The sequence below is a fragment of the Vipera ursinii genome, assembly GCF_947247035.1.
Source record: "Vipera ursinii genome assembly, chromosome: 2".
Lineage (NCBI taxonomy): Eukaryota > Metazoa > Chordata > Lepidosauria > Squamata > Viperidae > Vipera > Vipera ursinii.
Window position 1 is genome coordinate 253,195,345 of NC_139513.1, and position 14,002 is coordinate 253,209,346.

General features: G+C 38.3%; 1 protein-coding gene across 1 annotated transcript in view; it reads left to right on the plus strand.

Moving 5' to 3' along the window:
• The window catches only part of MCTP1 (multiple C2 and transmembrane domain containing 1), a gene marked incomplete at both ends in the record, with an annotated part of 162,850 nt that overhangs the window by 9,850 nt on the left and 138,998 nt on the right, over positions 1-14,002 (plus strand). Inside the window, one exon of the mRNA XM_083353508.1 lies at positions 13,814-13,928. Within this exon, the coding sequence (XP_083209634.1) occupies positions 13,814-13,928 (115 nt within the window). The remainder of the gene's footprint in view (positions 1-13,813; positions 13,929-14,002) is intronic.

A 14,002-nucleotide genomic window follows, 5' to 3' on the forward strand; every position in this document is an offset into this window, starting at 1 on the left:
TAGAATGACAAAGGTAATAGAAATGTTACCTTTTGCATGTCAAATATTTGCAGAGAGAACAGTGGCTCATATGGGAATGATGTGTCATATCATTACTAAAAATATTTGAAGTCTACTCTTACTATAAGAACAAGTATGCTATAAATACAGTTGTAGAACTGTTACTGAAATGTTCTTCTGTGTGCAGCCTGAATGTCACCAAGAAATCTCTTTCATGTAATCCCAACCTCCCACTCCTGTTTTTTTATCAGCAACCAATCACAGATCCACTCAGCCATTCAAATCAAATGTATGCCCAGATGAAAATTTCAGTAGCAGTTGTACATTTACATTGCATGTAAAAACTGCATATGTTTTCTGATTATTTGGTTAAAAAGTCCTAGTTTATTTTTCATGTATGTCTTTCTTTTAGTCTAAGGAGCTTCCCATTGTAAATATATTTGAATCCTGATATCTTTAATAATATCATGCTGATTTCTAACAGCAGTGTAATTAGGATAACAGTCTCTAGCCAGATGCTGTTGAACAGATTTTTCTATTTTTTTTTTCATCCTAAGTCTGACAGGCTGCAATTTAAAGCTTAGGTTCTTGGCTCATGTCTAGCAATTTGCACTAAAACATCCTCTTGAACTTACTCAGTTCAGTAGAAAAAGCATCTGGTATGATTTTTAATTAAAATATTATATTTCCTGATGTTGGATTTATGATGATATGCATCTCAATAGTGATCAGGCATAGCTAGTTAACTATATTTTGGCTACTAAGGATAGCAAGCTGTGCTTAATTATGAACTGGTTGATGGGAGTGGTTGGGGTAGAAAAAAAGGACAATAAATAAAAATCTGCAGATCATGAAGGGAGATGGAAGTATTAGTCAGTGAAACCTGTTAAAGCAGTCATTGGGGGAAAAAAATCAAAGCATTGATTGATGATTAATTGATTGATTATGGCCCATCAAGTCATTGTCAACTTTAACAAACACATAGATTTTCTCCATGATGGAGAAAACTGGAACCATCAATTTTTCCAAAGCTGCATTTATTACTGCTGTAACTAAGTTTATCACCTTGCTGTTAGTTGTTCTTTCCTTTCCTTCCACCTTTCCCATCTAAAGCTTTGCATAATGTATTCCAGTTGGATAATGGGAGCCTGTTCATTTGTGCTTCAAGTGGATTGATTTGTTTGATGCTTGTTTTCTTTCATTGAATTCTCAGGAGCAGGGCTTTTTTTCTCATAGAACGCTCAGAATGGAGTTCCAGCACCTTTTTTGAATGGAACCTTGTAGGGTAGGCAAGGTGGGTTGTATGGCATGTGTGAGTTCCGGCACTTTTTTCTTTTACAAAAAAAGCACTGCTCAGGAGTGTTCTCAAATATCAAAGTTCAAAAATGTCAATACGTTTCCTATATTGTGTCTTCCAAGTCCAACTTTTGCTTCCATAGAGTGTCACAGGGAACACCATGTGTTTATAGGATTCTGATCTTTTAGGTATAGAGACATTATAGCCGTTAAATCAGTCAAGGAACTAAAAGATCACAGCATACTTACTCATAAAGTTTACCGCTTTTATTGTATACGCATTAATGCTCAGAATGAAAAATAAGAGGAGCTTCAATTTTACTGTAGATGAACAAATAGTATTAAATGAAGCCTGATGGAATGATTCCCATGTTAGGACTGCAATAGTGGAAAGAAGCAACACAAATCCTTTTATGCCGTCCTTGCTTTTATTTACTCCAGACTCCTATATGTATATTGCCTTTGTTGCTTAAATTACTCACTTCTCTTTTTTTATATTCATTATCCTCAACTTCATCCAACTTCAGCAACAAACCGGAGAGTCAGTTTGGTCTAGGTTAGAAAGCAAGACAGTTCAAATCCTGCCTTAGCCATGAAAGCTAGCTGGGAGACTATGGGCCAGTTACTGTCTCTCAGCCCAACTCTTCACAAGGTGGTTGTTGTGGGGAAAATAGGAAAAGGAAGGTTTGTTGGATATGTTCCACTGCCTTGAGTTATTTGTAAAAATAAAAAGGTGAGCAATTAATAAACTAACCAACTAAATTAGTCGCCTTCTTTTTGACCTTCCTTTTGATCTCCTACATACATACATTCATAAATAGAATGATCTATGAGATTTTCATTCATTCATTCATTCATTCAGTATGACCAAACCTCCTTGATGTACTTCTTTCATATTGGTCATTTCGCTTTTGTATTTAGTTCATATTCGTTCATGTACCATTCATTCTTGTCCCTATCATACTGTATATTGTTTTATCACACACAATTTCTAATTATCCCATCCCCATTCCTTAGATAACCTATTTCCTCTGTATTTAGTTAAGAATGCTTTTTCTGACATAGCCAACTTCCACATCTTTATAAAAAGCAGGCAGAGGCATGCTTGTGTATACAACCAATTTCACTTGTTTGGAAAATATTTAATTCTTCACAATAGACGATGTACTTTTCACTAACACTCTACCAGCATATGCATATGTTGTTTCCAGTTTTAGCATCTTTAGTAAATGTTCTACCAAGGTAACACAAATTCATCCATTTGGTCAATTTTTCACAATTTATGTGGAATGTGCAATTGTTTACTCGCTTTTTCTGGCAAATACAACTATTTAAGCCTTGGTGCATTAATTTTCGGATATGTAGTCCTGTTTGCATCATACATCATACATCTGATATAATATTACCCAATATTAAGCATAAGAATCCTTCTAGATCACCCTGCTGGATTAGACCATTAGCCCCTCTATTCCAGCAGTTTATTCGCATATTGGCCAACCATCTGAACAAGGAAGCCCACTCGTCTGCCAGCAGATGGCCTTCAAAAGCAGTCACCATCAAGGCTAATAGCATTTATTTTCATGACTGCCATTAATTATTCTGATCTTTCTTTTGAAGCCAGCCAAGGGGCGAGCCACACCATATTTCATGATAATATATGCAAGATGTTTATGTCCCCAGTTTAACACACATTTTGTATTAAAGCTAGGTTCTTGGACTAATAAGGATTCAAGTAAGCTGTTGAATAAGGTCCTTCTCATGCTCTGCATTGACATCAGTTCAACCCTTCAATGAAACTGTGTAACATAGTTCTTGTTGCTGTGTTCCAAGCCAGCCTCTTTCCTTATTTCCACTTTCCATTTACCGGTACTCTGCTGCAAGATTAATCTTGCCTCTTTTCCATATGTGAGCTGTACTTTCTTTTCTTTCAGTCATTCTGCTTTCATTCTTGTTTCTTTCAGTTTTTCCCTATTCTATCATGCCATCCTCCCGCCTTCATTTTGACACTTCAAAGAAACTGTTTCACATTCTGAGCCCCAATTGCCCTTTTATTCTTCACTAATTCTGTTTGTCTGGGTCACCTCAGATCCAAATCTATCCAATCATTGACTCTCAGCACAGTCACATTTCCCAGTTCAAGACTTGTGTACAGTCTGGGGTTCGCTTGGACTCTTAGCTCCTGCTTATAAAGCAGATGGCAGTTGTGGCCAAGAGGCCTTTGCACTGATACATCTTGTGTAGCAGATGCACCCTTTCCTGGACTGAGAAGCCCTTCAGGCAGTCACTCATACCCTACTAATTTCACAATTGGATTACTGTAACACATTCTACATGGGGCTATCCTTGAAGACCAGCCAGAAGTTGCAGCTGTTCCAGAAATGGCAGTGATTGGGACCTTGCTTTACAGATAGCCCTTGATTTACAATCACAATTGCGATTAGAATTTCTGTTGCTAATCAAGGCAGTTGTTAAGTGAATCATGCCCAATTTTACTATGTTTATTGTCACATTTTTTAAGTGAATCACTTCAGTTAAGTGAATGACACTGTTATTAAGCAAATCCAGCTTCCCCCATTGACTTTACTTTCTGGAAAGGTCACCAATGGCAATCACGTAATCCTGAAACCATTGTAAATACACATTGATTACTAACTGCCCAAATTTTGAGCCTGTAACCTATAGACGGTGTGTTGTAAATGCGGAGAGTTGCCATAAGTCACTTTTTTTCAGTGGCATTTCAACTTCAAATGGTCACTCAACAAATGGTTACAAGTCAAAGACTACCTGTACATCCATGTGACTCTCTGCTGGTTCATAAATTTCACTGGTGTCCATTTGGCTTCTGGATGCAGTTCAAAGTGCTGTTACCTTTAATGCATTTCCTGACATAAGCCCCGAGTAGCTTAGCTACTATTTATTTTTATCTCTGCCCCATTCGGTTTGGTACAGTTGGGGAGTACACTCTAGGCCAGCGATGGCGAACCTTTTAGAGACCGAGTGCTCAAACTGCAACCCAAAACCCACTTATGTATCGTCAGGTGCCGGGTGGGCGTGGCCCATTGGGTAGGCATGGCTGTGGTGGCAACGGCAGACTAGGTGGGACTAAAAAGTTCAATTAATCAGTTCCAACTTTGCGAGATCTTTTTTTTCCCCATGAGAATTTGAAATTGATTGATTGAACCTTTTTTTTTGCACATGGCAGCGGAGGCCTAAAGTGAAAAGGTTTTATAAAACCCAGCTGACAGCACGCGTGCCCACAGAGAGGGCTCTGCGTGCCACCTGTGGCACGTGTGCCATGGTTTGCCACCACGGCTCTAGGCCCTTTCAATTAAAGATTGCTATCTTGCAGGGCCCAAGAAGCATCCCTGCAGTGTTGCAATTCCTGCCTTCTGGAATGATCCTTCCCCTGAGTTTTGTATGACTCCCATCCTTATGTTCAAGGAATAGTTGAAGGTGGTTCTTCCGGGCCTTGGGATAGGTTGATGGTGAGCCCCTTTCAGTTTGGTTCAGTATATTTTATTTTAGCTTGATTGTATGTCTGTGATATTTTGCTCTTCTGATCTGTTGTATTGTCTTTTAATAACTTGGGTTTTAATTATAAGCTGCCCAAAGTTGTTTAGGAATTGGGCAGCCTACAAATGAAAAAAAAAAACAGTGAAATTTATCTTGTCCTTAATTTCCTTGCCTTGCCATAAATGCACTTCATTGTAAATGAAACAATTTGATTTTTTTTAAGCAAATACCCATCAACCAGGAAGATTTATTTAAAAGCTGGTTCTTAGAAAAGAATTAAGGTGTTTGATTACAGTTCCTAGTTTAAATGCTTTCTGGAGCAAAGGGAATATTGTAGAAAACGTCAGTCCATACGAACGATATCATAAGGAAGATTAATATTGTTTTCTTGACAGTGATCAGATATCAGTCACGTAATGTAGATGGTTATCTTCATGTAAACACTTCATAGTCTCATGATTTGCATTAATGCAACAAATGCAAGTTAAAATTGATATGGAATTCATTGCAGTCAAAATATTAACAAGTAAATTTACAGTAGGTTATTTGAACAGAACAGTTAAAGAAAAATCATTTTCAGAACACTGTTCAAAACAGTGCTATGAAGTCAAAGTATAATCACTTGAAAGGCCCCCCCAAAAAATTGAAACAAAACCAGAACTGTTTTGAACTCTGAATCAGAAATTGATCTTCCATACATATTTTTTATAAGAAAGAAAGGGAATGATATAATTGTCTTCCAATCATTTCTAAATATAACTATTCTGATAATTATAATGCCTTGGTAAGACCACATATGTTAGATACACATACAGTGTCTTGGTAATGCAATACATGTATTAAGATTTGCTTTTTTAAAAAAACACCTCTATTCCTATTTTCCCTGCTTTGATGTGACGATTGAATCAAAAATTATGAATACATGCTACTTCTAAAAAAAATCATGAAAAAAGATAACTTTCCTTTGCATTAAATATTAAGCACATTCAGAAGCCTGGTGTTAATTTTGATTTGTTTTGGAAATATTTGGAAGTTACTGGATGTAAAAACGCATTCATTAAGATAATCAGTCATATGCTTTAGAGATGTTCAGATGTCCAGAAACAGATTACCATTCATATCTTTGTGCACGGAAACATCTTTGCTTTATTATGAGAAAGAAAGAGGGAAATTTTGTACAAAACGTTTGTACATTTGGCTCCCATAAAGAAAAGCCTGAGAACACGAAGTATTTTATCTGAAATAAGATAAAACGTGACTGTCACTGCAGATAGAGGATGCCAATTACAGAAAAAGATAAAATACAGAAACTAGTGGTTAAAGTGCTGGTCTAGAGTTCTATGTCTCTTTTAGGTGGGAAAGCCAACTGGGTGACCTTGGGCTAGTCATACACACTCAGCTTTCAGAAGAAGGCAATGGGAAACCACTTCCAGAATCTGGTCAAGGAAACTTCAGGGACATGTCCAGGTACTCTCCAGGAGGAAGCACTGATTCAAAAAGGAAAAGGAAAAGGAAGGAGAAAACGGGAGGGAGGGAGGAAGGAACCTGTAAAAGATATGTTTGTATATTGTATATTTGTATAATGTCTAATGAACTTTTTAGGTCAGGGGTGTCAAACTCAATTTCATTGAGGGCCACATCAGCATTGCGGTTGCCCTCAAGGGGCCGCATGGGTACGGCCAGGGTGGGCGTAGCCTACTGGGTGGGCGTGGCTAGAGTGGGTGTGGCCTACTGGGTGGGCATGGCCAGCTCTACATCATTCGCATCAAGGGTGCCTATGGGGGCCTGGGCAGGAGTGGGACAGATCTGAGGGTCTCTGGCAGGAGGAGGGTCTCTGGGCCAGGGCCAAGGCAGTGGGGGCCGTTCCCTCACTGTTTCCAGGATGGGTTCGTGGGCCACATGAAACCACTTTGCGGGCCGGATCCGGCCCCCGGGCCTTGTGTTTGACATGTCTGTTTTAGGTGAAACAATTGTGGCAATGGATAACACTACACATAATTAAACTTTAGAATTTACTACCACAAGATGTGGTTTGGCTATTAGTTTGCCTGGTTTCAGAAAAGGATCGCACAATTCAAGAAAATCAGGGAATTAAGGCTTGTTTTATCCTATATAAGCTAGAGAGTGATGGATTTTAGAGTTTATAGTTGTTAGTATATGATTGTTTATGATTGCTTTTTATATATATACCGGTACCTTGTATTTAGCTCTGGGAAGTCGGGGGGGGGGAGGGGGGGAGGGGGGAGAGGTAGGGGGGGAGAAGGGAGTGGGAGGGGGGTTTTAAAGGAAAATTGTATGTTAAAACTTTTCAATAAAAAAAAAGAAAATCAGGGAATCATGGCTATTAGCTCTGATAGCCATTGACTGCCTTTGACAGAGGCCATCTGCTGAGAGTGGACCAGTGGATGTCCTTGTGCACTTGGCTGACTATTGTGAGAACAAACTGCTGGACTAGATGGGCTAAGAGTCTAATTCAGCGGGTCTCTGCACAGATTCTCGTTTGTTCTTGAAAATTATGCACTTGGTTTTCATCACAAAGTCTTCATTTCACTGGGTTTACCTTTTCTTTATAAAATGTTGCTTGCTTAATTTATATGAAATTAAATTAAATTGCATGGGGGATAAAGGAACAAATAACATTCTGGCAAAACCATGAGTTTTCAGAGAGTTTGTTAAAAAAAATAGGTTGATTCAGCATTATCTTCTTTCATGATTAATATTGGTTTGCCTAATTAAACAGTTTTGCAGGGGAAATCTTGTACAAGCTTAAATAGCAAATTCAGTTTAAATAATGGATTTATATGCAATAAATCCTGGGCCCTCCTTATCTTTTGTTTTCACAGCTGAATAAAATGCTAAATAGAATGAATAATTGTTTTCCTCAGTGCAGAATTAGTTGCATTATTATACAGTATTTGGTGCAATCTTTTCAGTGTATGTGATTTCTGTAGTCTTGCACTTTATTTATTTATTTATTTAATCCCATTTATATCCCGCCCTTCTCTGAAGACTCAGGGCGGCTTACAATCTAAAAAGCACAAATCAATGTGCTTAGCAATAGCCTTCATTCTATGTATATGCCTGCTTATTAGGGCTTTCTCCCCCCCCCCCCAAGCGGCATTTTTACAAAGTCAGCTTATTGCCCCCAACAATCTGGGTCCTCATTTCACCTACCTCAGAAGGATGGAAGGCTGAGTCAACCTTGAGCCTGGTGGGACTCGAACCTGCACTAATTGCAGGCAGCTGGTGTTACTTATTTTCATGAAGCATCTACAGCTATGGCCCCTTTATGACTTGTGGACTTCAACTCCCAGAATTCCTGAGCCAGCATGGTCAGTCCACAAGTCATAAAAAAGCCATAGTTCCCCACTCCTGTTCTATAGTAACACTACAGGTAGTCCTTGATTTAAAATTGTTTGTTTATTCAAAGTTACAACGTCACTGAAAAAAAGTGACTTATGACCGTTTTTCACACTTACAATCATTTGTAATCGTATATAGTAATTATGTTCCAAAGTTTGCTCCCTGGCATGTCTTTTTTCTGTATTGCATTTTGCTGTAAGAGCTCAAGATCTGCACAGAGACCTTTTAGCTCAGACAAGCAGATGCCCCTCCCCCAGGGCACTCCACTGAGGAGAGCCTTAGGGTTCAATCCCTTTCTTCCACCACAGTGAAACAGTCCCCAGAAGAAGAAGAATTGCAACATCATAGCCCCTACTTCCATCTCCAAAAGGAATGCTGAGGGATGCTGTGATCTAGGTCAGGGGGGCCCATATTTTGCAACTTTAAGACTTGTGGACTTCAACTCCCCGAATTTCCCAAGTAACCATGCTGACTGGGGAATGAATTCTAAGAACTGAAACCCATAAGTCTTAAAAGTTGCCAAATTTGGAGACCCCTGATCTATATAGCATTGAAGATAGCTGAGAGATCTAGTTAGTAGCACCAGGAGGTAATTGAATTTACTGAACCCTGGAAGGAATGTCAACCGTATTGAAAATCGTCCACTGACTCCTTATGATTCTCAGATAAACTCTTCTCTCAGTAGTGGTGATAGCTTACATCAGTGCTTTTTTTCTTAAAAAAAAAAGGTGCCGGAACTCTCATCTTGTTAATCTTTTATTTATATAATTTTATTTATATATTTATTTATTTATATAATTAAAAATATATATTTACTGGTTATCTGGATTTTTGTCACACAGCCTGAGCTGCACAATCACTGGGAAGCGGGATGTATTAAAATATGACACAAATTCCACCCCTTACATCACAACACCAGTACAAAAGGGGGAAGCTTGTACTGTGGTAGTTTTATTGTATTATTACTGTATTCTGGAACTGAGTACTATAAACTACTATAGTACTTTAAAATCTACTTAATGCAAATGACTTTATAGTTTTCTTTCATTGCTCTGAGACTTTGTTGTGATTTGAATTTTTTTGTAGTATTGTAGCATGGATAGAAAAATATTTTTTTTATTTGAACAGCTTATAGAGCCAGTTCGGTATAGTGGTTAAGGCATCTGACTAGAAACTGGGAGACCAGGAGTTCTAATTCCACCTTTAGCACAAAACCAGCAGGTAACCTTGGACCACAAACTCAGCCCTGAGAAGTAGGCAATGCAGGGACTCATTTAGGCAGTTGCCAAGATTCAACATTGACTTGATGGCACCAGAAAAAAGAACAACCCTGCCCCATTCAGTCAACTCTGAATAAATTACCCCAAATCCATTTGTCTGGTTAAGATGAGAAAAATAGAAAAAAAGTCAATATTACATACATATGTCAATGCATAATCAAATAAGTCTAAAAATCACACATTATTTAACCATGACTACCAAAGTAAGAGAAGCAATCTCAGCAACTCTGCTTCCCAGACCTAATAAAAACAACCAACTTCTAAAAGTCAGGAAGGAGCTAGGCCACTCAAATATCTGGAGGCATACTGTTTCACAGGAGGGAGGCAACAATTTGAAAGGTGTTCTTTGGCAAGTATGGATCACAGTCTCTAAATGAGGGTACAGGTAGAAACTTATCTTATTGGATCTTGTCAAGCAGGCAGAAGACATTGGGAGAAGGTGTTCCCACTATATTCAGGCTCTGGACCATGAAGGGTTTTACATGTGGCAGTACCTTGAATAGCACATAACATACATAGGTTGCAATTATTGAATCATCTTTCCTGTTCACTACTCATTGTTTCTGAGGCAGTCATTAAAGTCTGACAGTACAATGTAGTCTTGTATATTATACTTAATTTAATTTCAGTTGATCAATGATTAATTTGGGTTCATATTTTTTAAAAAAATCTCAAGTATGATGTGTGCAAATGCTCATGGATTTGTTTTATTTATTATAGATATATTCTGTTTTTAAAAAACATTCCCAAGTTATATGTATATAATATAATATTAGCTTAGTGTAGTATAATAGCTTATAGGTCCCTTTCATTCAATTGTATTCATTTATTCATCTAATAAGGCTCCCATGGAAACCACAGAATGAAATGTATAATTCAAATCTAATATATAAAAGTATTTACAACATAGCTTAAAAATAGTAACAAATTATAAAAAGAATTTATAATAGCTACTAGGTTGAACTTATCTCCAAGATGCAACTTTAAAATAAAGATGATCAATAAGAGCTATGGAAAGTTGAATAGACTGAGATTTTAAAAATCCGTTGGGCCTGAAAAATCAATAACATAGATACCTGAAGAACTCACAGGAAAGGCATTCCAGAATTGTTAGTTAATCAATAAAAACCTTGCTCGTAGCTAGTTGAACATGATATCTCTACTGAATGTGAAGACTGTTTTTGGCAGGTCTTTTGTTTGTGGAGCATGAGTAGGAAAATATAGAAAACTATAGCCTTCGAATTTAGTTGCTTTAATTCATAAAGAACTTCACAAGTTAAAAGTAAAAGTTAGTCTTAGCCTGGACAGAGACGAGGAGTTATTGATGACTCTACAACAGGGGTGTCAAACACAATTTCACTGAGGGCCGCATCAGCATTGCGGTTGCCCTTGGGGCCAGGTGGGTATGGTCAGGGTGGGTGTGGCCTACTGGGTGGGCGTGGCTAGAGTGCGTATGGCCTACTTCAGGAGTGTCAAACTCAATTTCATTGAGGGCCGCATCAGCATTGCGGTTGCCCTCAAGGGGCCGGGTGGGTATGGCCAGGGTGGGCGTGGCCTACTTGGTGGGCGTGGCTAGAGTACGTATGGCCTACTGGGTGGGCATGGCCAGCTCTACATCGTTTGCATCAAGGGTGCCTATGGGGGCCCAGGCAGGAGTGGGACAGATCTGAGGGTCTCTGGCAGAAGGAGGGTCTCTGGGCCAGGGCCAAGGCAGTGGGGGACGTTCCCTCACTGTTTCCAGGATGGCTTCGTGGGCCACATGAAACCACTTCGCGGGCCGGATCTGGCCCCTGGGCCTTGTGTTTGACATGTCTGGCCTACTTGGTGGGCATGGCCAGCTCTACATCATTTGCATCAAGGGTGCCTATGGGGGCCTGGGCAGGAGTGGGACAGATCTGAGGGTCTCTGGCAGAAGGAGGGTCTCTGGGCCAGGGCCAAGGCAGTGGGGGCCGTTTCCTCACTGTTTCCAGGATGGCTTCGCAGGCCACATGAAACCACTTTGCGGGCCGCATCCGGCCCCCGGGCCTTGTGTTTGACATGTCTGCTCTACAATAATGATGAGATGTTTGCAATACCTAAAGTCTACTTATGCATCTTCTGCTGATTAAAGTTTTATAACTTCTTAGTTTCACCCACCAGAAAGTTATCCACGATCCTCCAATAGCCAACAATTTCTTATATTCTGTGTGTATCAAATATTATTTACTTTACCTTTTAATATTTTACCATTTATAATTTATAGAAGTTAAAATTAAGGTGACAGTTGTACTAGATCTTTATGCTTTCTGGCTGTTTTTGTGAGAAAAGTGTAAGTCTTTCGAGCTTTAAGATTCTTCTGAGATCATTTTTTTTTCATTTTAGGAAAACAAATAATTGTTGAGCTAATGATTCATCATAGCTAGAGTTTGAATAAAAATTGAACCAGTTTTCAAATTAGTACTTATGATTAATGATTCAATATTAGTACACAAATAAGCTAAGAATATTTATGACTTATTTTAATGCAAAGGCTTCTTACTTTGGTACCTTATAATCTACATTATAAATAAACTTGCCAAGCCACAATGTAACATTTTGAAGTCAATGAAGATGTTTTTAACCTCCTGGAATTTTAAAACCTAAAATTCCTTGGATTGTCTATTTCTCTCTATAAGCTATAGTGTTATATTTTACTTGCTTAACTTTTTAATGACTTTAGAGCATTGCATTATTTGAATGCTATCTTGTAAGTATTTGTGCTAAAAATGTATATTTCACAAACCAATTCTCAGACTTGGAATATGACTCTTTAATAGAAGAAGTATCTAATACTTTGTTTATACTATGTTTTCCCAAAAATAAGACCCGGTTTTTTGTTTTTTGTTTGCCTTCCAAAGAGGCACCTTGTGGCGCCAGCCCACTTCATTCTGCAACTGAGAATGGAGCTCAGGCCTGCATTTCACAGTCAGAGGCCTTTCTGGAAGGCCTGTGCAGCCGAGAACTGAGCTACGGATTGAATCCATAGATGAAGATGTTTAAGAAGATATTGGGCAACCATTTATCTGAAATTGTATAGGGTTTCCAGCTGGAGCAGCGGGTTGGACTTGACCCCCAAGGTCCCTTCCAACTCTGTTATTATTTTAAATTGTGCTCACAAGTTGAGGTCTACTTATAATGTGATGGGAAAGGGATACATACCACATTAGGATCCTGAAAGAAGATATATCATGATTTGTGAGGCAATAATTGATTTTCTTATTGAAAACTTTAAAGATTTTGTTTCTCAGTTAATGGAATAGGTTTTCTCTCTAATAATGAGTGTCTTTTTTTTGGTTCTCATATTAATTTAACACAATTATTTAAGCTGCTCAGTTACTAATGATAAAAAGGTTCCCCCGCACACGTGTGCTAGTTGTTTCCAACTCTAGGGGCCGGTACTCATCTCCATTTCAAAGCCAAAGAGCTAGTGCTTGTCTGAGGACGTCTCCATGGTCATGTGGCCGGCATGACTAGACGCCAAAGGCGCACGGAACGCCGTTAACTTTCCCACCGTAGTGGTCCCTATTTTTCTACTTGCATTTTTACGTGCTTTTGAACTGCACGTTACTTGCTGGGACAAGTAACAGGTGCTCACTCTTGTTACGCGGCACCTGGGATTCGACCCACCAAACTGCCGACCTTCTGATTGACAAGCTCAGCGTCCTAACCCACTGAGCCACCGCATCCCTTGTTACTAATGATACATTACTATAATTATTGAAAATGTTCAAAATAAAAATCTTAACATAATAGGATGCTGATATTCACAATAGTATTAAAAAACCCCTAACCCCAAGGCCATGAAGCAAAATCCAAATCCAAATAGGCAGTAATTTCATTTGGTCAATTGCATTTTGCAAAACCATTGAGATTTTTCCAGAGTCAAGAAATTTGACAAAGACATTGTTATAAAAGTGGAAGCAAAGAAAAATGTATTAATGACAAACTGCTGTTAACACTGCTTATTAAACTATATAAATGTGTGATCACTAGACTTTCTGTATTACCTGTTTAAGTTTTTTATTTCTGTTCTGTTGATCATTGTTCTAACTGTCAAAACAGGAAAAGTAAATTGTAGAACAAGTTGTTACCTATAGAATACAACTGATCTTTTGTGAGAAGGTAATAATTTGCTTCCATCATTTTTATCTCATTTTTATGTACCTGCTGAAAATTCTTAATATTTATAAATAGGAAGAGAATTGTTAAAAACTGTTACTGTCAGTCAGTGATGTTATTATCTAATGTTCTACAGTTGTTATGAGAATAAGGAATTTTAGTTTCCAAACAAGGTAATTGAGAAAATACTAAGGATGTTTTAATATTTTCTTTATGCTTTTTAGAGATTTGGTCTTGCTGGGACAAGTAATGTAGAATTGCCACCTGCTGAACCAGGAATGTACCAATTGGATATTACATTAAGACGAGGTACTAACTTGGCAGCTCGTGATCGAAGAGGTAAGAGTATGCCTCCAAAAATGTTCTAATATAGCCAGTTTCCTAAAGACTGAGATGAGTTTGATAAATAGTAA